Raw genomic sequence first — 25,306 nt, 5'->3', positions numbered from 1 at the left:
GAAATGTAACAGCCGTTCTGCTTGATTTCTCATATTTTTGAATCCCAGTTACTCATGTGTCACTGGTATAAATACTTGGAAAGATTGAAAATACATGAAGGATTTTTATTATGTTCATAACTCCATTTCATACAAAAATGTAGATGTCCCTTTTTGAGAACTTTTGAATATCAAGTTTTAAAAACTGGTGTATGAGGTCATATAATAATAATCCAAAGTCTAGAAAAAGAGATTTTTTAAAAACATTTCCATGATTTAAAAATTTCTCCCTGATTATGCTGTACACCAGAAATTGACACAACATTGTAAACTGACTGTACTTCAATAAAAAAAATTTCTCCCTGAGGATGGAGAAGAATCAAGTAGCTAAATGTTCATATGTGAACCTGTCCAGCCAGCTGCCAGGTGTAGCTGTAAAGACAGCAGGGGAGACCTGCCCAGTTAGATCTGCAGTCCCCACTGTCGTGCTGTCCTCACCCATCTTGCAGAGCCCCCTCCCCCAGATGACACATGAATCCCATCTCCCACCTCAGAATCCCCTGCACATATCACTTACTTCTAACTCTATTTACCAAGTCTTGTCAATTTTATTTCCAAAATGCCTCCTTGTTTCCACCTTTGTGTCTACCACTCTAGCTTGAGGCCCATCTCTTGTTTAGACTCTTGCAGTAGTCTCCCAGCTGGGGCCCCTGCCTCCGCTCTCTGGCTTACTACAATCTATTCTATACTCCAGTATCAGAGTTGACTTTCAGAAATGAAGATCTGTTCATGCTACTTTCCTCTCTAAAACCCTTTAATTTTCTCCATTACTTGTAAGATGATGTTGGAACAATTAATTTACATAAAAGGATATTCAAAACACCACTATAGCTCTATCTTCTGGTAACTGTCCTTTTCACCCCCTTTTACTTCTACCCTAATTCTAATTATCGCAGAAGACTTCCTCTTTCTCTTTGCTGAGACTTTAATGGTTCAGCCTTTCCCTTTGAACTTGTGTTATTACAAATAACTTCATTACAGCAGATTTTCATAATATATAAAGTGTATAAATGGCTTTAAGGTGATCAAATACTTCTTAATAACTTATAGGAAACCGTGTTATTTTCTGAAACATTAAATGGTTTATTAATGGGAATATTACTTTTAGGACATGGTTCTCAATGCTTTTTTGGAACAGGGACCCTTTGATAAATAAATAAATCTTTAGGATGCTCTTGCTATTTAAATGTACATAGGGATAAACTCCCAACATTAAAAAAATCATTTTAGAGGCATCACATGCCTCCACAATTTGTCCATATTAAAATCTCTTGCAATAATAGATTGTCCATGACTGTTGGTTCATGTAAATTTCAGTAGCAGAAAGTTGAACCTCTTAGTTGATTTTTCCTCTTTCTAAAAGCATTGTCACCTGATTTAAAGGTCTGTCTTATTTTAATTCTGTAATATTCCATCTGATGTCTACATGATCATCTCTTAAATCTAAGCTCTGCAAATAAATAAGCCAGATCATAAATGTTGTAGGTGATGGTGGTAAAATTTCAACAAGAATTGGAAATATTGTTACCAGCATTTAACAGTTGTTTGTATGATTCTGGGAAGAATGGGAAAAATCAATGACGGGTTTTTTTTAAGCTGACAGGTTTTTGAAAAGTTATCTTCAGGCTTCCATATATTACCCCATTATCTCCATCATTATCATTATGATTAAGACTCACCAGTCTCCACAGATGTGTTTGGCTCCACAATTTAAGAAATTAGGTGTGGTTGTATTTGGTTCTAAGAGAGACAATCTCATACTTTTATTGATGGAAGTTTTTTAGTATTTTACCATTAAAATAAATGCATTTTCTCCCTTGACTTGTTTTACAGCACAGTGGCAAAATGGATGAGAACCGATTTGTAGCAGTTACCAGCACAAATGCGGCTAAAATCTTTAATCTCTACCCAAGAAAAGGAAGAATTGCTGTAGGGTCAGATGCTGACATTGTGATCTGGGACCCAAAAGCCACAAGGTAAGTCTAAGTTTTTGTATCCATGGTTTTCCCATGGAGAAGAAGCACTAGCCTGCAAAGAAATTATCATTGGCCTTGATCAGCCATTTCTTATTAGGTGATTTATTTAGTTGTGCTCAGGTATTTTGAGCCTGTGCACAAGATAAAGCCTGGATGTACAAACGTTCTTTTGTTTTCCTTGGCATAGAAGATGCAAAAATTGTGTTGTTTACCATTCCCTGGAAATGCATATATGTATAAAACCAATATGAATTTCCCACTTCCGTGCCTGGCAAACATCTGTGTTCAGATGGAGGAAAGATACAGGGCAATGAAGAAAAAGAAAGGCTTAGTTTGAAAAGGGCTGCATTGAGAACTCGAAATAATTACAGCCTTTTGAAAGCTTTCAGAGAGAAAAATTCCAGCACAAAGAATGTCACTTTTAGTTACCCAGATTTTCCAGCTGAGTTCATCCTGAGCCTGTCATTCCCAGCAGACTCCAGCTTTTTGTTTCCAATTTCCATAATTCTATGTTAATATTGCAGGTTTGGCCAATTCCGCCAACTTAGAAAAGCATTCAGTAGAGGCTGAAGCTTTGTTAATTTCCCCTCCTAGGATGCTGGCATGGACAACACCTGCATCCTGATTTGTGTTTCTCATAAACTCTGCAGTTGTAATGGAGAGAATCCCACACACTTTAACATTTGTGTGTGTGCGTGTGTGTGCATGCACATGTATGTGTGTAAACAGGGATACAATAAGACCTTCTACCTTCATTGAATAGGCATTAATTCAGAGTCTATTAGGTTTTTTATTGTAGTAAGTAAAAGTCTACACAGGCATACCTTCCTTGTTTTATTGCACTTCGCAGATTCTGTGTTTGTAACAAATTGAGGGTTTGCGGCAATCCTGCGTGGAGCAAGTCTTTCAGCGCCTTTTTTTCCAACAGTATTTGCTTACTCTGTGTCATATTTTGGTAATTCTTGCAGTGTCCCAAACCTTTTCATTATTATTACGTTGGCTCTGGTGATTAGTGACCTTTGATGTTACTATTGTAATTGTTTTGGGGCACCATGAACCATGCCCATGTAAGACGGTGAACTTAATCGATAAATGTTGCGCGTGTTCTGACTGCTCCACCAAACAGTCGTTCCCCCATCTCTCTCCCTCTCTTCAGGCCTCCCTATTCCCTGAGACACAACAGTATTGAAATTAGGCCAATTAATAGCTCTACAGTGGCCTCTAAGTGTTCAAGTGAAAGGAAGAGTCACATGTCTCTCACTTTAAATCAAAAACTAGAAATGATTAAGCTCGGTGAGGAAGGCAGTTAGAAGGCAAGACAGGCTGAAAGCTAGGCCTCTTGCACCAGACAGTTAGCCAAGTTGTGAGTACAAAAAAAAAGTTCTTGAAGGAAATTAAAAGTGCTACTCCAGTGAGCACAAGCACGATGAGAAAGTTTTGCTGGTATGAAGCAAAACTGTTGGTATTGCTGATATGAAGAGAGTTTGAGTAGTCTAAATAGAAGGTCAAATCAGCCACAGCATTCCCTTAAGCCAAAGCCTTATCCAGAGCAGGACTCTAGCCAGCTGAAGGTGGAGAAGGTGAGGAAGCTGCAGAAGAAAAGTTTGGAGCTAGCAGAGGTTGGTGCATGAGGTTTCAAGAGGGAAGTCGTCTCCATGACATCAAATGCAAGGTGCAGCAGCAAATGCTGATATAGAAGCTGCTGCAAGTCATGCAGAAGATCTGGCTCAGATCATTCATGAAGGAGGCTACACCAAACAAGAGATTTTCAATGTAGACAGAACACCTATTGGAAGAAGATGCCATCTAGGACTTTCATAGTTAAGAGAGGAGAAGTCAATGCCTGGCTTCAAAACATCAAAGGACAGGCTGACTCTCTTGTTAGGGGCTAATCCAGCTGGTGACTTTAAGTTGAAGACAAAGTTCATTTACCATTCCAATAATCCTAGGGCCCTGAAGAATTATGCTAAATCTACTCTGCCTCTACTCTACAACTGGAACAACAAAGACTGGATGGCAGCACATCTGTTTACTGAACATTTTCAGCCCACTGTTGAGACCTATTTCTCAGAAAAAAAAATATTCCTTTCAAAATATGACTGCTCACTGACTGTACCTGGTCACCCGTGAGCTCCAATGGAGACAGACAGTGACATCATGTTGTTTTCATGCTGCTCGCACAACATCCATTCTGCAGGCCATCAGAGATCATTTGATCAAAGAGTCATTTTGACCTTCAAGTTTTATTATTTAAGAAATACATTTCGTAAGGCTGTCGCTGCCATAGGTTGTGATTCCTCTGATGGATCTGGGCAAGGTAAATTGAAAACCTCTTGGGAAGGATTCACCATTCTTGATGCCATTAAGAACATTGGTGATTCACAGGAAGAAGTCAAAATATCAATATTGACAGAAGTTTGGAAAAAGTTGATTCCAACCCTGATGGATGACTTTGAGGGGTTCAGTTTCTCAGTGGAGGATGTAACTGCAGATGTGGTGGAAATAGCACGAGAACTAGAAATGGAGCCTGAAGATGCAAATGAATTGTTGCAATCTCATGAGAAAACTTTCATGGATGAGAAGTTGCTTCTTATGGATGAGCAAAGAAAGTGGTTTCTTCCACAAACAAAATGAAAAGACAACCTACAGACTGGGAGAAAATATTTGCCAATGATATGACTGACAAGGGCTTAATTTCTAAAACATACAAACAGCTCATACACCTCATTAACAAAATCAAACAGCCCAATGAAAAAATGGACAGAAGACCTAAGTAGACATTTCTCCACAGATGGGCAACAGACACATGAAAAGATGCTCAGCATCACTAATCGTTAGATAAATGCAAATAAAAACTACAGGTATCACCTCCCTCACACTAGTCAGTATGGTCATCATTAAAAAAGTCTACTAATAATAAATTCTGGAGAGGGTGTGGAGCACTGTTGGTGGGAATGTAAATTGGTGCAGCCACTGTGGAAAATAGTATGGAGGTTCCTTCAAAAACTAAAAATAGAATTACCATATTATCCAGCAATCCCACTCCTGGGCATATATCCAGAGAAAACACTAATTCAAAAACACACATTCACCCCAATGTTCACAGTAGCACTATATACAATAGCCAAGACATGGAAACAACCTAAATGTCCATCAACAGGTGACTGGATAAAGAAGTTGTGGTATATTTATACAATGGAATACTACTCAGCCATAAAAAAGAATGGACTAATGCCATTTGCAGCAACATGGGTGGACCTAGGGATTATCATACAAGTGAAGTAAGTCAGACAAAGACAAATATCATATGATATCACTTATATGTGGAATCTAAAAAATAATACAAATGAACCTATTTACAAAACAGAAACAGACTTACAGACATAGAAAACAAAGTTATGGTTACCAAAGGGAAAGGGTGGAGAGGGATAAATTAGGAGTTTGGGATTAGCAGGTACAAAGTACTATATATTAAATAGATAAACACAAGGACCTACTGTATAGCACAGAGAACTATATTCAATATCTTATAATAAACTATAATGGAAAAGAATCTGAAAAAGAATATACATACGTATGTATGTGTGTGTATAATTGAATCACTGTGCTGTACACCTGAAACTAACATAACATTGTAAATCAACTGTACTTCAGTTTTTAAAAAGTAATTAAAATAAAGTTAAATTAAAAAAAAAAGTAAATGGTTTCTTGAGATGAAATCTGCTCCTGGTGAAGATGCTATGAAGATTGTTGAAATGACAACAAAGGATTTAGAATATGACATACACTTAGTTGATGTGACAGAGGCAGGGTTTCAGAGGATTGACTCCAATTTTTAAAGTTCTACTATGGGTAAAATGTTATCAAACAGCATTGCATGCTACAGAGAAACTGCGAAAAGAAGAGTCAATCAATACGGCAAACTTAATTGTCATCTTATTTTAAGAAACTGCCACCCTAGCCTTCAGCAACCACCACCATGATCAGTCAGCAGCCATGATGATCGAGGCTAGACTGTCCATCAGCAAAAACAATTAAGGCTTTGCTAAAGGCTCAGATGATGGTTGGCATTTTTTAGCAATAAAGTAATTTTAAATTAAGATATGTACATTGTTTTTAGACATAGCACTGTTGCACACTTAATAAACAACGGTATAGTGTAAACATAACTTTTATATACTTTGGGAAACCAAAGAATTCACGTGACTTGGTTTATTGTGATACTCACTTTCTTGATGTGTTCTGACACCCAACCTGCAGTGTCTCCGAGGTTTGCCTGTATTCTTCCAGATTCATTCTTCTCTGAAGCCTCCTCTCCAGCCGCCTCTTCTCTCTTGTTCCTCACATTCTGCAGTTTTCACACTGAGAAAGATGAGTAATGATACTGCAAAAAATTCTGACGGTGGCATAGACAAAATTCTTAAACAATTGGAGAAGCAAAATGTAGATAAGTCAAAGAAACCCAAAGGGGGCTGGCTAGATCATTTCACTGTATCCTGCCAAGTTGAGATAACATTTCTCCATGTTTCAAAAGGACATTAAAAAAAGAAATGGAAAACAAAACAAAAAAAAAGCTTCCAGTTTTTTAAAAGAATCTGAAGGTCAGAGAATTAGAACTGTATAGTTCCTCTGCCTCCCTGGTTACACAGGCAAAAGAGCTGAGCACACCTAAAAATGAAAATGGACTGCAAAGAATGAGACCAGCTAAACTGGAAAAACATAAACTAACCATCATGATACATACCCTGTCTTCATGTAACACGTCCTCACAGTTCTCTTGTGATTCTAATCAAACCCTTATGAAGTAGGCATAAAAATTGTTAGTATCTCATTTGACATATGAACGAGTGGACAGAGACATTAAATGACATTCCTGGGTCCTTCTGCTGGGCTTTGATGAGCTGGGCCTGGACCTGCAGGCTCTCAGGCTGTGCTGGTCTTCATTATGCTTAGCGCTTAGCTGTACATAATAAGCAGACATCGATAGAGAAGACTTAGCACTGATCATTCAATGCCAATATGTATCTTTACCCCAAAGGACAAATATATAAACGTGCAAATATTTAATTTCCTATTATCATTACTGTTATAAAGTAAAGGGTAAGTATTATATAAGAAATGCTAGAGAACTAATGAGAGAAAGGGATAGAAGGAAACTTAAAAGCACAGAGGCTTTTCAGCTTGACCTTAAGTTGGTTATTCTTAGACTGCAGATAAGGGAAATTAAGCAGGTAATATATAGATCTTAGGAAAAAATAAGAACTAAACATCTGGATCTTTATGGGCTATTCTTAAACAACTGACTAGGAAAGGAAGGACGAAGAATGGTACAGAGATCAGTAGCTAACACTTGTGAGAGAGTGGTCTAAATTTGCATAGTCTAAGAACATGACTCAAAGAGACATAATCACAGCCTATAAATATCCTCCAAGCAACAATATGTGTGGTAAATACAGGAAGTGAATTATTCACGACCTTGAGTTCAGGTCATTTTTCTTTGTCCAGTTGTCTAGGGAAGACAATGCTTTACACCTGAGCTGGTGTCGTCCTCAGACATTACAAAAGCCGGGGAGACTCATAAGACTGGGTACCGCTGGGATGCCCGGGTGTAGGGTTAGAAAGAAGAGCCACAGGGAATGGCCTTCCCTTGGCTCTCCACACTGCCAGGAATCAGACCGGATGGTCGTCACTCAGGGAAGTGTTTTTGTTTCTCCCTCACCTTTGAAAAGGAGTACATATTCGAACAAGGAGAAAGTGCGTTTACCACGGTTCACATCAAAAGAGAGAATTTTATAGAAACGGGATGCTGATACCTTATACTTTAGGTCGATCATAGCACCAGCTTTTTCCTCTTCTTGCCTGCCTGTTATGAGAAAGTTGCTCATCTGGGCTGGCTGTTCTGACCAAAATTGATGCCAATGACCTCAAAGAGGACCTTTCTGGTGCGCGACAATATTTTTAGCCTTCGCTAACTGTCCATACATCATCCATCGCTTCCCACTGTCCTCAGCCACTGCCTGACCTCCGGGACAGTCCGCTCCCCTCGCCTTGCAGACTGGTTCTCCTGAATGCTGCACACCCGCTAACCACACTGTGTGCCGGTCTTTATTCTCTGTTTCTCTCCCTCATTAACATTCTTGAAGTCTAATTCTATTTTTTTCAAATATACATTTTATTTCAGAGTAGTTTTAGATTTAGAGAAAAGCTGCAGAGAGAGCACAGAGAGTTCCCGGATGCGCCACACTGGGTTTCTGTTATGATTGTCTTGCTTTGCTCTGGTATGTTTGTTACAACGAATGAACCAGTATTGATATGCTTTCATTAGCTAGAGTCCGTACTTTATTGAGACTTCTTAGTTTTTGCCTGATATTCTTTTTCCATTCTGGGATCCCGCGTTACATGTAGTGATCATGTTTCCTGAGACTCCTTTGGTCTGTGAGAATTTCTCTGACTTTTTTTTTTGATGACCTTGACAGTTTTGAGGGGTACTGGTCAGGTATTTTGTAGAATGTCTCATTTTATTATTATTATTATTATTATTATTATTATTATTATTAATTATTATTATTATTATTTGATGTTTCTCTCATTACTAGCCTGGGGATTGTGGGTTTGGGGAGGAAGACCACAGAGGCCAAGTACTATTTTCATCACATCCTTTCAGGGGTGCCTGCTGTTAACACGACTTCTCACTGTTACTGACTTGGCTGAGCTGTGTCTGGTTTCTTCACTGAACGACTGCTCATTTCTTCCCCTTTTCATATTGTGCTTTTTAGAAGGAAGTCACCTCACAGCCCACACTTAAGGAGTGGGAAATTACGCTCTGGTTTTCTGTTTTAATTGATTCAACATCCCCAGAGCCTAGCCCAGTTCAGCATAGAATGGAAGCACAATGAATGCTGAAGGGGTGAGAAGAATACAGGCTTCCACACTGCATGGAAGATTGATGTGGTTAAGACTTGGCCTAAACTGTATCGTGTAGTTGAAAGTCGCTAAGAGAGTAGATCTTAAATGTTCTCACCACAAAAAAAAAAAAAAAAAAAAAAAAAGGTAATTATGTGACGTGATGGAGGCGCTATGGTGGTAATCCTCTTGCAATAGTAAATGTATCAAATCAACACCTTGAACCTACACAATGCTGTACGTCAATTAGATCTCCAGAAAGCTAGGGAAAAATAAAGAAATGGCGTAAAGGAAACTGGAAAGATTTTATTCGGCAACAATTACAGTGAGAAGAAAAGTAGGAAGAATAGCATTTCCTTCACGCTTTTAACGTATTTGCAAGTTATCAGTAAATAACTGTTGAAAGAATAAATAAATGAAGATGAACAAAGGAGAAAGGATTTCCCAAGGAGACGAGGAAGAACTCCTTCATGGGTCTTCTTTTCCTCGTGTCCCGTTCATTTTTGAGGTTGATATTAGCTTTATAAGCAGCTCCTATGATAAGAGAGAAAATAAAGTTCACAGAGAGCTAGCTTCCTGGTTCTTTCACTCAGGCATTCACTCAGCGAGGAGCCCCACTGAGAGCTGGGCACGAGGGGCAAGGTTGTACAAGAGTCAGGCCCTGCCTTTGGGAAGCTGACAGTCTATGGGGAGGAGATAAGATCATAAAGTCAAATGGTCTCAGTCTCAGAAGGAATGTGTTAAGAATATCACACGTGAGGCAGAAACAAGATGCCATTGAAGTTCAAAGAATAAAGAGCTTTGTTGTATCAGCACAGCCGTTGGCATAGGACCTAGGACACATTAGAGAGGAGAGGAAATGAGACTCTGGCGCTGAGAGTCAAGGTTAAACGTGGAGGTGAGATAACCCGCAGGAGGCATTGGTGGAAGGGTCTGGGTGGAGGCAGTTAAGGTCAGGGATTACGAGGCAGAGAGAACCAGCTCGGCTGTGGGAGGGAGTGGGAGGATGACGAGGTCGTGGGCTGCCTCTCTCCAGTTTTAATTTTGTTTATCACGGACAGAGGCAGTTTTAAGCAGAGCTCATCTAGTGGAGAAGCATTGTTTAATCAAATGAACAAGTAGATATGTCTACAGGGTTTGTTTTTTTTTTCCTTGCAAGATACTCCTTTTTATTTTACCTACCTGATTTTTTTTTTACCTATCTGATGTTAATATTAGCTCAGGTCTGGTAATGTGAAGCCTTTCTGGCTGACCACACAAATAGAGAGAGGTTGGACAGAATTTTCCTTCGAGATTTCCTGAAAGGTTTTAGCAGAAGCAGTTGCCAGAATGACTAGTTGGTATCTCAAATGAGAGCAATGTGCATTTCACCCCAGAGCCTGCAGGGGGCGCCCACGGCCCGTACTGAGCTAGGGGGCCGAACCCGGCCATTCTAGCTGCTGGTTATGCAAGAGCAAGCCATCCTCTGGAGGATGGATGTATTTGCTAATGATTTTTGGCCCCATGGTACATAGATGTCCCCCCTCCCTTTTTTTTAAATTCTCATTACCTATTAATGGCATGTAGAAGTAAGTATGCTCGCAACACAATCTGTAACCTTAAAAATGGGAGATCAGGGCAAAGAAAAGCCAGTGCAGCGATGCTTTTTTTTGTTTTTTCTTTTAAACCTTTAAAAAGCCAGATGATTCCAGAGTGAGGAATCTGACAAGTGGTGATGGATGACGAGAGAGAATTGGGAGAGGGAGTCTACAGAGAAGGTTTGGACATCTTGATGAAAGAATACCTAAGACGTTACCAGCCTGTATAAAGTTCCTGCAAAAATCAACTGCAGTAGCTCTTCTGTGCCATTGCACAATAAAAACAAACTGCATTTGGCGCATATGGTGCATTCATCTCTTTTGGAAGTAAAAAGAGACGGCTGTATTCAGCGTGACAGCCCATTGAGCCAGGGTCTATTGCTTGTGACAGAGGTGTGTGTTCTTATGTCACTACTTGGGTCTATGCTTCAAATTTAAGGACACATTGCCTAGCTAAATGTTTGGCCCATTTCTGTAGGATATCTTGGTACTTAGGGTCAGGGGGACGAAATCAGGAGTATGATTTTCATGTGGTATCTAGACAGAATCTTGTGTCACGTGGTCAAGACAGAGACCAGTCAAATCGGGCAACTTGTTAAAAATCTTATTTGAGAAGATGGCATGTAAGTTACTTGCAAGCCCATAGCAGCAGCAGTAACTCATGTTCTGGCAATTTAAAACTATCCTATGAGCTTCCATTTTCCTGTATTCATTAAATAGCACTTAGTTACTATGGCAACTGTCCCTTTTCAGTATTTATGAGCTGCAGGGTACCTCACAGAATCTCCAGCACACAAACACACAGCTAACAAATTGTGTGCACTGGAACATTTAATGAAGACTTCTGGGCTGGACTGTATTTTGCAAAGCAGGCATACTTCACTCACAGTTATTTTCGTTTATTATTCTTTTGACTCAATTATAGCTGGCTTTGACCTTGAAAACACCATTCATGAAAGCATTGTGCCGTCTTTCCTGCTTAATTTCCTTCCCTTTTTCATTGACGATAGAAATGAATTTAACTATATTCAGAGAAGAGTAATGACTTGCACTTACGAAAGTGCCCCTCTGGACTCTAGAGGGGGCCTTGTGTATGAAACAAAGCAGGGGAAGAATGACTGTTTCATCTTTGGGTGGTGGGGATTGTGGGACATGGGGAAAAGGAAGAGATAAGGAGTGGGGTGAGTTTTGGCAAAGAGCAATGACTGTGGCTTATTATAATAGGTAGGTTATCAGTGACTATTTCACAGAGGCTACCAGGCATTTTCCCTTGAAGTTGCACATCGTGTATCATATGAGTAATTTGTACACAATGATCCTCCCTCTCAAAGGAAGAAGCATCTGTGTGCACACGTACTAGCGCACGCTCACGCAGGCACATCAGCACCGCAGCCGTGTCTTTACGTGTCCACGCTGGTCAGCTTGAAGACTCTGCTTCTGATGCCTGTTTCTAAGAGAGTTTGTAACTCACTCCTCTCCCAATCCCCAAGCCCACACCATCACTGTGCACATTGTGTGGGAGGAGGGGAAGGAGACCTAGACCTCGTACCAGGTGCGTGGGTGGAAACAAAGACGATTCATGGGAGGGTTTTCCACTGTGTTGTCTTGCATGTGTTCGCGGAGGTGGCTTGGTGTCAGGTGAAGCTCGGCCAGGTTCTGCTCCTGCGCACCCATCGCATAGTAGTCCCCATACGTTTCTACAGTAATGATGACAATTCTGTGGCAAACGATAGCAAAGCATCTTGAGGAATAAATGACTTTTGCTAATCCACACAAGATTCAGCCCACTATTTCAGCTGCTGAGGGCAGGAGCAGAACCCCAGTGTAAAGCAAAAGACTTTGAGGTTAAATTCCCCCTGTGTCTGCCACATCCTAACTGGATGTGACCTTGGTAATATTATTTAATTTTTCTGAATTTCAGTCTTTTTATTTGTAAAAATAGGAATGATGTTTATTTCATTATATTATAGCATTGTTGTGTTTAAGATAGTGTAGATAAAATGCTTGGAATAATAAATGAAGTAAAAAACAAAATAACTGACAGCCTTGCTATGTAACTAATGTTCAGTAGTGCTTGGCGTCCAGTAGGTGCTGAGTAGTAGTAGCCAGTCAGTGACAGTCAGTGGTCAACTGATCGAATAAGTGAGAGCTATTATTAATCATAGTTGTGATTCAGAAGTCCTTGCAGTAATGACTTAAAGTTACTAAAATTATGTTTCATAGAAAAGCTCCCTCTCTTGTGCTTCTTACACACCTGCAATTTGCACCAAGAATGTCTAAAATTAAGAAGCTTCAATAGATCCTTTGGCTGAGATAACCTCATTAAATCAGAACTCTTACATGCCTCCGGAGCTGACTCCTTTGAAAAATTATTTGCAGTGAAACTGTTTCAACAAACCACCTAAGATCCATTTTGTGACCTTCAGGAGACATTTGCTTAAAAAAAAAAAAAAAAGGTTTGGACTATGCATGAAAAAAAGCTAGTTTGCTGATTACATGAGGGTAAAATTTTAACCACTATTGATTTCAGGTTGTTTATTTAAACATGTTCTTATGCAACTGAACCTTTCAAGTGAACTAGAAATGATTTCCAGGGACTTCACTATTATTAGCTGCAATTTTTTTGGTCAAATTATAAACGACAAGCAGCTTAGGAACAGGTCATGGTAACCCATTCTATCATTGATGATTTGCCTTTGCCAGAGTAAACAAGTTTATTTTAAGCATTAGGATTTGGGCAAAAAAATAAGCACCAAGGGGAGGTGGTTGTGTGAAAGGCATAGCCTTTTCTAACTAAGCACCTTCTGTATTTTTTTTTCTACCCAGCATATATTATAAATGCTTCTGTCTTTGGCATTTGCCTGTCTTATATACAGCTGTATCCCTAGGTCCCAAAACTGTGCCAGGAATATATATAGCAGCTCAGTAATTATTTGTCGAGTGAGTAGACCAGATACTAATTGTCTTGGGCCAGTGAAAAAATGTGTGATTTTAAAATTTTGGTTGGGCTTTGTTTACTTGCTTCTGAAACAGGTTCAAGATCCAGATTTTACATTTTCCCGTCTGAATTTAAAATTAAAAAAAAAAAAAAGAATTCTGGACACTTCTGCTTTCTTTTTCCCCAGAACAGTGCTCGACAAAGATGCATTCCAGAGTCACTGGCCAGTAGCCGTGCCAGACCTGGCCGTGAATGTAGCTTAAGCCAGATTGGATCCTTTTGTGGGTTAAACAACTCTGCTTTTTGATCCCAGACTCACTCCTGATTCTGGCAAGTTACCTTAAAAACATGGGCTCTTGCTTATGGAGGGAACAGAAGGTGGAGCAAAAGTGGATCAAAGGAAATTTAGTATCAGTACCAGAAAAGAATCCCAGGGTCCTTATATTCTTAAAGCATAGCGAAGAGCCGTGGCTTCCTACAAAGACCTTTGGAGAAGGTACCTGTGAAAACGCACTATTCCCTTCAGAAGAGGGTCACAGTGGAAGTCTCTTTGGAGGCAGTAGGTAATTTAGGGAAGTGCAGTCTTTTTTTAATGGCCTGAACAGAATTAGAAAAACAAACTCAAAACCTCAGTGTAAGCTGTTTACCTTTTTTTTTTTTTTTTTTTTTTAAAGCAGAGGTTCTCAAAGTATGGTCCCTGGGCCAGCAGCATCAGCATCCTCTGGGAGTTTCTTAGAAACACAAATTCTGTGCCTTCGCAGAAACTCTGCGGGTGAAGCCCAGCAGCCTGTTTTCACAAACCCTCCAGGGGATTCTGATGCACACCCGTGTTTGAGAATCACTGGTTCTCGTGGTGTGAGAGAAGACTTTGGAGCTCATGAAGTCCAGTTAACTCCCCAAGCAGAGTTCTCTCTGGCCTTGCTTGTTTACTACTCTGGTTTAAGGGGACTTACTACCTAACCAAACTGTTCAGTCCTTTCTGGGATGGTTGTAATTGTTAGGATGTTCTGACTTTGGTAGCGTTAAAAATTACCTCCTTCCAGCTCCTAGCATTTTGGCCCCCGGAGCTATGCAGAGTGTATCTTCACTCTCATAGAACAGTCTGTGTATCCTTTCAATCATTTGCTCAAACATCTGAAGAAAGTCATTGGCCACAATAAGCCATCTCATCACCAGATAAGCGTTCTCAGATCATCTCTCAATGGATCCTTATCTCCATGATTAGCAGAATCTCAACATCCTGACCACGCTTCTGCTCCCTCTTCTCTTGGCACACATTTGTCCACATCCTGCAAAGATGCAAGTCCCAGAACTGGATCCGATTCTGCTCATAATACCACCAGAGCAGGAATAGGCGAGGCTGATTGGGTTTATAACTAAATGCAGCCCTTTGCACTTCCTTTCTTACCTTTTCTAGGCTATACCTTATGAGATTGCTGCTTGTAGGTTAAAAACAGTGACCACCTGTGAGTAACTGAGTGAAGTTCTCATATCATCACATTTATTCAGTCAGTAAGGTAGGTCTTCTCTGCTGTTTGTTACGATGACTGGGATTATACTAAATGGTTGTTTTTCTGTATCACTCTTTTAAGTCCACTTGAGCAGATAGTAATTTACAGTGTCCATCATTTTTAAAAGATGCAATATTTAAGATAAACCAAAGTTACAAAGAATAATGCCGTTAACACTTGTGTATTAACCTTCCCAAGTCCATCTCCTTCCTTCCCCCAGTAACTGCCTTAGTTCCTGGATTTGATATTTATTACTCCCATGCGTTCCTTTCTCCTTGTACTGTATGTGCAGGTGCCTCCCTAAGCACAGTATACACACAACATATATAGTGTGTGTCCTTTTAGCTTTATATGAGTTGTGTTGTACCATATATATTACTGTTCAGCTTTCTCAATGGTATGTTTGTAGCACTTATCCGTATTGGAATGTGTAGGTGTTTCATTCATTTCCACTGTATTCTAGTTTATGAATATAGTGTGTCTGAATGTAGCATGTGTTCTGTTTTATGAATATAGCATGATTTGATTGATTGTTGATTATGTATTCTTGTGCTGATGGACATTTAGGTTGTTTCCAGTCTTTCACTATTTCAGACACTGTGTACATCCTTGTATACCTGTGTGAGCGTTTCCCTAGACCATCCATCTAGTCCCTGGTCTCTTTTACATCAAATGCTGTCAAATTTTTGTCAGTAGAAAGATAAAAAGAAAATTGCTTGATTCTTCGTAAGTAAATGCAGAACTTTCCATTTGTCTGGATTACAGTTTATCTCCTCCCACATTCATTTACCCAGTCATTAAAAGCCGTGTATTGGACCCCTGCCGTGTCACAAGGACCACAGCAGGAAGCTGAAGACAAAAGTGAGGAAGACATAATCCAGCTCCTTACTGGGCGTGGCAAGGGCAGGGCTAGTGGAGAGGTGGTGGCTTTTGCCTTCTGCTGCAGTCATTGTTTTCTGAGCTGCGAGTCCCACGTTCCAGGTTTTAGCTCTCACTAGCCGAGTAGGGTAGAATGTGGAGCTGGGGATGTGGGGTAGGGGAGACAGGTGGAGTTACACAACTTGGGCTCAGGATCCCTTCCCATCCCCTGAGGGTATACAGCAAGTATCCGCACCTTTAGATCTGGCTCTGTACCTATTCTGTTATGCTAACTGCACACCTAATCCTTGAAGCATAGACTATCGGCATTCACCCAAGACACATGCACACAGACATCAGGGCCTCCAGTTACAGCCACATGTATTTTGCACAAATATTGGCCCTAATGTCCCCACTCTTACCACATATAAACTGAGGTTAAGTTTACACGTACATATATGGGTTCGTGCAGAGCCATGAGCTGGGGGTGCTGAGTGGGCTGCCCCTGAATCCAAGGCCAGAGCTTCCTCGCTGGGCTGCAGGGCAGCAGACTGCATGCTCTGCCCTCGGGGACACACGGGCACTTGGCCTGCGAGTGGCCTGGGTGCCTGCAAATCTGCCAGTGCTCCTGGCCGTCCCTTCCCAGCACATCCTGCTGGCTGTGGGATTCTTTGGACACCAGAGGGCAGCTGACTTTTTCCATTTAAAGTATCTATGCCGGTGGAACACCTGCTGAGCACCCTTCCAGAAGAGCAGCCGGTGCAAACCAGAGAGCTTGGGCAGGAGAGTTGGTACATTAGGTTCATTTTGCAGCTGCAGTTGGAGTCACATTAAACCTATTGCCTAAATTTCCTTTGTCTAACTTGATTTCTCTTTGGCTGGAAGGCAGATAGATCAATATTGTTTTTTGTGCCGAGATTATGTTGCCTGAAGGAAATTTTCCAGCGGTTCACTGTGCTGGCCTTCAGTCCTGCCCCGGGGGCTGCGTGCTGGCTGGGCAGCGGGGGGCCTGCCATCTGTGTGGACCCACTGGGGCGGCCTTCTGGAGGGGGTCGCACAGGCTGCCCCCCGCCAAGGCAGAGCTTGGCATCTGTGCCAGGCCTTTCTGCACGTTTCTTTGGCCAGACTCTAACAGACAGCTTCCTTTTGTTTTTTTCTTTTCCATGAAGCCCTTTGCTCCCTTCCTTTCTCTGTCTCTTTCTCTTCATTTGGAATGCTCTCCATTTCTCCGGAATTTCTTAAAGGTGGTTTCTTGATACTTGTGTTATAATATTTTCTTCCTGTCTTCCCCCAGCCCTCCCCACACTGTGATTATGCACCCCCCTCCCCTTTTTTAATCACCAGGGAGGGAAATGTTTATACTTTGCTCTTGATTCTATTCTCCTACCAGGCTTTTAAGGAAAGCTAAGAGTCTGGAGGCAGAAAAGTGAGAAGGCAGTTTACCCACACACAAAAAATTAGAGCGTTTTTTCTATGCAGAAGAGTTGCTGAATTCCTCAGGTGGTTGGGGGAGAAAGACAGGATTAGTCAGTTATCTATAAACATGTTATTGCATGCTCACTCTGTATAAGATATGGCATTGCTAACTGCTATGGGGGACCTAAATATAAAGTGTAACACCTGCCATCAAAGGGGCTGCATTCTGGTTGGACAGACAAGATATAAACACGGGCAAGGGTAAGATAACCCTGGAAAGAGGAAAATTATGATCACTCAACACATCAGTTCAGGAAGTGGTGAGGCTCTCATGTGCTTGACTCCTAATGAGTGGTCCAGGCAATTGTCCTGAGCAGAGGTCATCGAGCCTTCCCAGAAGACTGGTGTGAGTTTGAGAAAGGGCTTTGAATTAGTTAAAGCCTTGGGGACAGCTCGGGAGATGTAGACAGAGGGCAGTAAAGCCCTCCAGATGGAAAAGTCAGAAGTAAACAAGGAAAAATGGAAAAGATAATTCAATGAGCAATCAAGAGATCCAAGAGGCTGAGCAGGGGGGTCAGGATGGCAGGCAGCTGGAGGCAAGATTAATCCTGGCCAGACTGCCAAGGACGTTGAATGGTAGTTTACGTACAGAATATTTTCTCTTAGGCAGCCCGAGCTATTGAATGTCTTTGTGTGGGGATTTGAATTGATCTAAATCTGTACTTCCCTATTTTTACATGGCGTAAGTAGAAAATGGTTATTTGTAGAGTACATGGCAATAAAGAGAAGGGGACTGGAGACTGGGAAGAGAATACAGCAAAACCAACTTGTCCTGGTTTGCCTGTAACATTCCCAGTTTTCCCACAGCCCTGAGAGTCCCATGTCCAGACAAATCCTCAGCCTAAGCCTGCACCAGGACTGCTCATCACCTGGGAGGGTGCTTTCGGTCAAAGGTGACTGGCCTAGGAGCTCTGTCCACACCTGGCCACCCTGGGATCTCAGAATTTCAGTCTCCTGTCTGGGCTCATCAGCTGGGAGACCTTGACTAAGTAGTATTTTAGGGTGACGAGTGTGCAGGCTGGGTTGGAGTCTGGGAGAAGGACTAGGAGGCTATTGATGGAGTCCGGCTTGAGGGGATAAGGCCTCAGACAAGATAATGACAAGGGAAATGGGAAAAAAGGAATTGATTTAAGTTATTTTTCCCCCTGGAGGAAAAATCCTCCCTGAAAACCTGGAGAAAGATTGGAAATTGGATGAGGTAGAGGAGTCAGAATTGACCTCAAATCAGTTGCAGCTTTGTTCATTTACGACCCAAGCATTTACTGAGTGCCAGCTGGGTGCAAGACATTGTGCTCAAAGTTGAGTGAGAAATGTCTTCCCCTAATGTAACTTAGGACCTTACTGGACAGATTAAAAAAAAAACAAAAAACAAAACTCTTCAGATAACTATAATATAAGGTAAAAGGTCAGGATGTGTGGCCCAGTGGTTAAGGGACATGGGATTTTAGAGTTAGAACTGGGTCACTGAATTCAAATCCCAAATACTAGCTGCATGACCTTGGACAAGTTACTCACCTCTTCAATCTCAGTTTCCTCTCAGATATGCAAATACAGATATGCTAATCACAGTGCCAAGCTCTTGGGCTTGTTGGAAGGAGAGCATACCTTCAACATGGTGCATGGCATATAGTAACACTTGAAGTAACATTAATATAATTATCACATACAAAGTGATAAGACACGAGAGATTTATTAACTAGCAGGGAAGTATCAAAGTAAATGACTTTTATAACGTGAGATCCTGGTAAAGAAAAGAAAGCTTAGATGAATCAACAACAGTTCCAGAATTCCAGATTGTCAGCCGTAGTTTCACTCCTGTTTATGCATTGCATCTTCCGCACATTTAGTTCGTGGTTGGCGTGTCCGTGGGGTGAAATTGTACCTGCAGTTTACTTAAAATGCCCCTTAGGTGTCCCATTGCACAGGCCATTAAACAGTGTTGGCTGTCTGACAGTGTGGGACACTTCTCCAGAGAAGGCTCTCTGTATGATTTCTTTACGTGAGGCCCTTCATCTAATTTTCATTTAACTTAGATTACTTTTACAGGTTTTAAATTTATTTTTTTTTTGCTATTTTAAGTCCAAATTTCTGATTATTTCCATTGGATGAATTAAAGGCAGAATTACTGTATCAAAGGGTATATGCAGTAAGGGTTCTCTGCATGTGTGGTTACCACTTCATTGTTCCTCACCAGCTCGAGGTGCAATCGTCGTTTTTCTTTTGATTTTTATTACTTTGGCAGGTAAAAATTGTTACCTTTCACCTAAAGTTGCATATATTTGAGCACTAAGGAAGTTGAATTTTTTTATGTTTGTTAGTCGTTGGGGTTTTTTTCCTCATAAAGAAGTATCTGTTCATGCACTTTATTCATTGTTCATTTGGTAACATGTTATGATTTGCCTCTTCATTTAAAGGGTCTGTCTTACTTCTTGCAAACTCCCCAAGGTTCTTTGAGAACCTTGAGAAATACATGCTGCAGTTACAGGAAAGTGTTTTGTATAAACAGAAAAGCTTTATATTATTGAAAAAATCGACCTTGTTCATATGTTAAAGTCATGTTTATCACACAGAGATCCTTGAAATTCAGAACTAGGCATGACTAGAGTGTGAGCTTAACTGAGGTCGGAATGTTTATCTGTTTTATTCAGTGCTGCACCTGCAGTGCCTAGAACAGTGCGTGGCATGGAGGAGTGATCAATAAATGTATATTAAATGAATGAGTGTGAGATAAACACATAGATGGCTAGGGATTTTCTACAATGTTCCACTAAGATGGCTTCTTCATCTCATTTTCTTCTTTGCCTCAAGCTGGAAGCGAATAGAGTTGTATATAGCTGGTAGGTCAGAGCTGTGACATAGTGGTCTTATTCTGGACTTAGGAAACTCATTTCTTAGAATCTAACTTTCTTTACGGTAGCATTTTAAGCCTAATTAGTAATTCTACCTCATTTATATAAGTGACGAACCAGAGACAAGAAGAGTTTAATGATCTGAGCATGGCTTTCAGCAATATGATAGAACACGTTGTTTTGTTTTTATATAAGAGCATTTCTAATTCCCAGATAGATGACAAACTTCCTACTCTTTCGTGCCTCACTTGTTTTCTGGCAATTATGAGAATAAATTGTACACAAGGTCTAAAAGAAAACATGACAGTATGCCTTAAAATTGATTCATTCTTTGGTTGCCTATTTTTGGAGAAAGGTTCTGCATAGAAATTTATGCTAATGAGTTTAATCTCCTGTATAGACCTAAATTCAACTACCCACAGGTGCCTGCTACCATCTTCTTTTCTAAAGTTCTCTGTTCTGTTTTTGTCTCTAATTATCCTACTTCACATTATGTCTTCCTTTTAAGGTGCTTTAGTATTTCTGGAAGAAGAGGGGGTAAAACTTCATATAAATGTGCCTTTTGCTCCGGACTTGTGTTCAGGATGCGTCACTTCCTGTGGAAGGGAATGCATAGTGGTTAAGTGCTTTGTATTTGAGTCACATAAATTCTTATTTATGTACTTAGTTGAGTTACTCAGCTTCTCTGAGCTGCAATTTCTTCATTTATGAAATAGGTATTTTAAAAACTGTGCTTCCATTGGATGGTAAAGAGGATTACATAAAATAAGGCATGAAAAGATGCTGGCTTGGGACTTGATGTATAAGCTAGCAGTAAATGGAAGCTTCAGCTGAATGCTATTATTTATCACCATCCTAGATGACTCGGCCATGGCTCTCAGCCACTGAGGTGCTATTAGCAAATGTAAGAAAAGCAAGTGAAAATGTCAAAGGCGAATGCTTTTGGGTAGCAGAAGACAAGGAGAGAGCGAGAGAGAGATCCCAAAAATAACCCATCCAGGACATGATCAGTCAGGGTTCAAATGAGAAGTAGCCATGTGGAGATACAGATACAGATACAGACACACGAACGTACACACACGCACACATGTATATACATATACACGTACACATACATGTATGTGTATATGCGCAGACTTTCCACAGTTGTAGGAGCTGTACAAGCAGTGACCACAAGGCTGCTTGATGCTGGAGCTTGAAGTCCAGCAGGCAGGCCATTGGGAAGGGAGGAAGGAGGAGAAGTGGGAAGAGCACGGCCAAGGTGGAACCACAAGCACGAGGACCAGAGTGACACCAGCGCCTGTCCCTGTTGCCCCTGCCCTTGGTGGTGTGGCGCTGGTGTCTGCCTTTGGTCTTGGGGCCGCACACACACCTGGCCCAGGAGTCAGAGGGGCTGATGGAGGATCCAGAGGAAGGCGGAGCAGGTGCAGCCCCAGTGGCTCCTCACACCAGGAGATGAGCCTGCAGGTAATTTAAGCTGCAAATTGGTTGCTGCTTCACTTGAACCCTCTGAGGCAGAGATGCCATTATCAATGTGGGTGTCTGTTTTAAGGTGGAGACACTGAGAGGTTCAGAGAAGTCATTCATTTGCTTCAGACACACAGCTGGAAAGGGCAGAGCTGGGATTCTGGCCAGGCTTTGTTGACTCGTGTCTAATCTCTTAAACACTGCAAAGTTACAGCCTCCCAAAAGGGCTGAGAGGGAAGGGGCACCTTCAGTACAGAGGTGAAGACCTGGTCTCCGGAGTCAGACCTCCTGGGATCATGAACCCAGGACTTCCCACCTCCAGACGTGTAACCTGGGGTGAGTTACTTAACCTTGGTTTGCTTCAATTTCCACATCTGTCAAATGGGCATGATTCTAGTCCCCATGTCAAAGGCTGTCCGTTGAGTCGGGGAATTAATACATGGGAGTTCTTTGCAGCCATGCCCAGGGCTGTAAGCACCCTGTGAATGTTGGCAGTTGTTCCCCTAGTTTGCTTGAGTCAGCAGGTTTCTGCATGTCTCTCTGCAGAGGCAGAGAACTCGTCAGCCCTCCTTGGGTGTCGCTCCCTTTCCCTGCTTCATTATGAATGAGCTGCCCCGAGGCATGCTCGGTGCTGAAGTTAAGTCAGTTTCACAGGCTGTGGTTCTGCAGCTTTTTGGCATCACCACCTTGGATTCTGAGCCTCGTGCCTGCTCCAGGCAGACAGAGGTGATGCTGCAGTGACTGCATTAGTCCCGGCGCCTGCTTCTGTGACCCGACAGTGCTTCCTCGAAGCCGCTGCCTGTAGGTCCGGTTGAGTTTGAACTAGACAACTCTATTGCTAATTGGGACTTTGGAGCTGTGCTTCTAACTCTGACAGAGCCTCCTAAATGCTCTATTTTCGGAGGGTCGATGAAACACTCCAGTGCACCAGGACGGAAATAGATGATTAGCTGTCACCGAGTTCTTCCCCAGATGGAGAGCAGATACTCACTGTTAAAAGTCCAGGCATTCTGGTAGTCTTTTTAATGAGTGAAGAATGTAGTGCTTTCATCCTTTGAGCAGGGGGTGCTCAGGGATGGTGGGGTCTGGTGGAAGGAGGGTGGAGTGGGGGGTCAGCCTGCCTGTGTTTTATTTCCAGCCCTGCCACCTACTTCCTGTGTAACTCGGACAAGTTCTCAACTTCTCCCAGTCTCCATTTCCTCATCTGTCACGTGGAGATGATAATGTGAGTTGTTGGGAGAGCAGGTGAGGCAATGCGGGCGATGGACATGGCCACACCTGGAACTTGCTGGGATGGTCACTGGTGTCCCCTCTGCCTCACAAGTTTTTGGTCACTTTTTTGTCCTCCTTTGAGCATTTTATTCTTATTTTTTTTCTTTACTCCTCTTTCTTTCTCTCTCCTGGCCTTTCATTTTTTCTTTCTGTGTCTCTCTCCCTTATGAAAGTTGTAAGTCTCCCCCCTCTTTTTTTTTTTTTTGGCCCCCAGATGCATTTAGAGCAAGGGTCAGCAAACTTGTTTTGTAAAGGGCCAGAGAGTAAATATTTTAGGTTTTATGGGCCATAGAATCTCTGTTGCTGCTATTCAACTCTGCTGTTGTAGTCCAAAAGCAACTGTAGAGAATACATAAATGAATGAACATGGCTGTGTGCCAGTAAAACTTTATTTACAGAAACGAATTGTGGGCCTGATTTGACCTTCAAGCTTTCCAACCCCTGATTTAGGGTTTTGGAGATGATAGACTCTTCTCCTTTGACATCCAAGGTCAGCGCCTCATGTGGCCTCCTGGGTCTCCAGTTCACAGCGTGACACTGAGGAAGACTTTGGTGTCTGGGTGGCTCTTGGTTGGCATTGTTCCACAGCACAGCCTTTAGATGGTGAATCACGAAGTGATTGGAAAAGATTACTTTGCTACTCACAATTGAATACCCATTCAAGTCTAGAAAATTCTAAAGAAATTCCATTTGGATGGTTGGATCATCAGTAGCTCCGTCAATTCAAAACTGACTGATGGTTTTCGAGCAGTCAGAATTAGGGAAAACTTGCCAGCTATGGCAGAAATGCAGAAGCATAGCATTTGGTACCATGCACTTTGGATAGTTATCAACCGATGGTCTCAGGTCACTTCCATAAAAGCGTGTAGAGCCTGCACTGCCATTAAAATGAGCCATTTTTCATCATTAAAGGGAAGCTTCTTACTTCACAAACCTAAGTTCAAGGCCTAGCTTTGCCACATGCTAGCTGTGTTCTGGAGAATTTAACTTCTTTGAGCCTCACTCTTCTCATCCATAAAATGGGGATGATGGTAATATGCTATCCTAGGCTTACTGTGAGGATTACATGAGATAATGCTTTCAATGCCCATGACAGAGTAAACCATAAGTATTTGTTATGGTTATTGTAAGAAAATGACAATTTTGGACTTGCTGAGGGATTCGAATTGAAGCAACTTGGAATTAGGATCACGTGCTTTTCCATTTGCCTCATCACTTTCTCATGAACGTGGAGGCCAGGGCTCCCTTCTTAGGGCAGCAGAGCTGGAAATTCTTGCCAACCTCTGACGGGGTGTGGCAGCTGGCCTTTGGGGATTCATACAATTCTCTGGCAGTCTGCGTTCACCCATCTCTTCCCTGGCCACAGACTTTCCTCTTCTTTTTCACTAACACACCTCCTGACTGTCAGGAAGTTATTTTCCAGTGTCAAACTACATTTCATCTGCCAGCGTTTATGCTTACTACATCTTTTTATTCCCCTCAGTAGGGATGGAGGGAAAATAGGTCATCTTCATCCTTTCAAAAAAGAGTGAAGTTTTAGTCTCCCAGACATTCTGTTCTCCAGCCTGCTCTTTCCATCCCTTTAGCTGAGAACCCTACTGTCTTCTGTTCATAGTCCAGTAAGTCTTTTTTCTTCCTAAAATACGGTGTTAGAGCTGAACATGATGATAAGTACTTGGCCTACTCTGCAGGAAGGATACGGTGTGAACTGTACCCAATGTATTCCTGTGTAGAAAACACACATCTTTTTCTGCCCAAGTTGTGCTCATAGATAGTGTCAAACGTCGTCATCTTGCCCAGAGCAAGGCGGCTTCCCAGGAAGGGTTACGTTGTAATTATAAGACCAAGTCCACACCCTACCCCAGAAAGTTGCTTCTAACTCTTCCAATACGTTAGGCCAACAACCTTGCCTTCCAAAAGCTAATAATCATGCCTCACCTGTGAGCAGCTTACCTGTTTGATATTCATAGGACCCACATCCTAGGGTTGTGCTAGCTTTTTGCTGATTCACATTCAGCTCCTGTTCCTTCAAGACGCTAAATTATTTTTAGTTCCCCACTTTCTGAAAACTAGTATATAGAACATGAAATATTTATGTTAAGTAGTAATGTCGAAATTTGCTAATAACTTATTTTCAGATAAACAAATATGTATAATAAAATGCCTTCTATTTGCTCAGTGCTGTGTGAGGCACAGGCGGTGAAAGATGTCGTACCTACTTCCAAAGCCAACTTTCTAGAGTCTAAATCCAGTTTACCTAGCCATGGTCTACACCACCACCCATGACCTGTATGACATAACTCCAAGGACAAAATAGCAGGCTCTCCTGATTAGTTTATTTATTTAAGTCAGTGGGCAGCATTTTTATGAATCTGCATTAAATATATTGTCGTCCGGAGCACCAACAGAGTTCCAAGTTATTATCCAATTTAGACTTAAT

The 25,306-nt window shown here is 41.5% G+C and overlaps 1 protein-coding gene across 2 annotated transcripts in view; it reads left to right on the top strand.

The window, feature by feature from the left end:
- Nucleotides 1-25,306, top strand: part of DPYS (dihydropyrimidinase) — an 81,689-nt gene that overhangs the window by 35,041 nt on the left and 21,342 nt on the right. For both annotated transcript variants that reach the window (XM_074353226.1, XM_074353225.1), the window contains exon 7: nt 1,873-2,015. In XM_074353226.1, the coding sequence (XP_074209327.1) occupies nt 1,873-2,015 (143 nt within the window). The remainder of the gene's footprint in view (nt 1-1,872; nt 2,016-25,306) is intronic.

The sequence above is a fragment of the Camelus bactrianus genome, chromosome 25, assembly GCF_048773025.1.
Source record: "Camelus bactrianus isolate YW-2024 breed Bactrian camel chromosome 25, ASM4877302v1, whole genome shotgun sequence".
NCBI classification, from domain to species: domain Eukaryota; kingdom Metazoa; phylum Chordata; class Mammalia; order Artiodactyla; family Camelidae; genus Camelus; species Camelus bactrianus.
Note: the sequence above shows the minus strand (reverse complement) of the source record. Positions and strands in the feature narration are given on the sequence as shown.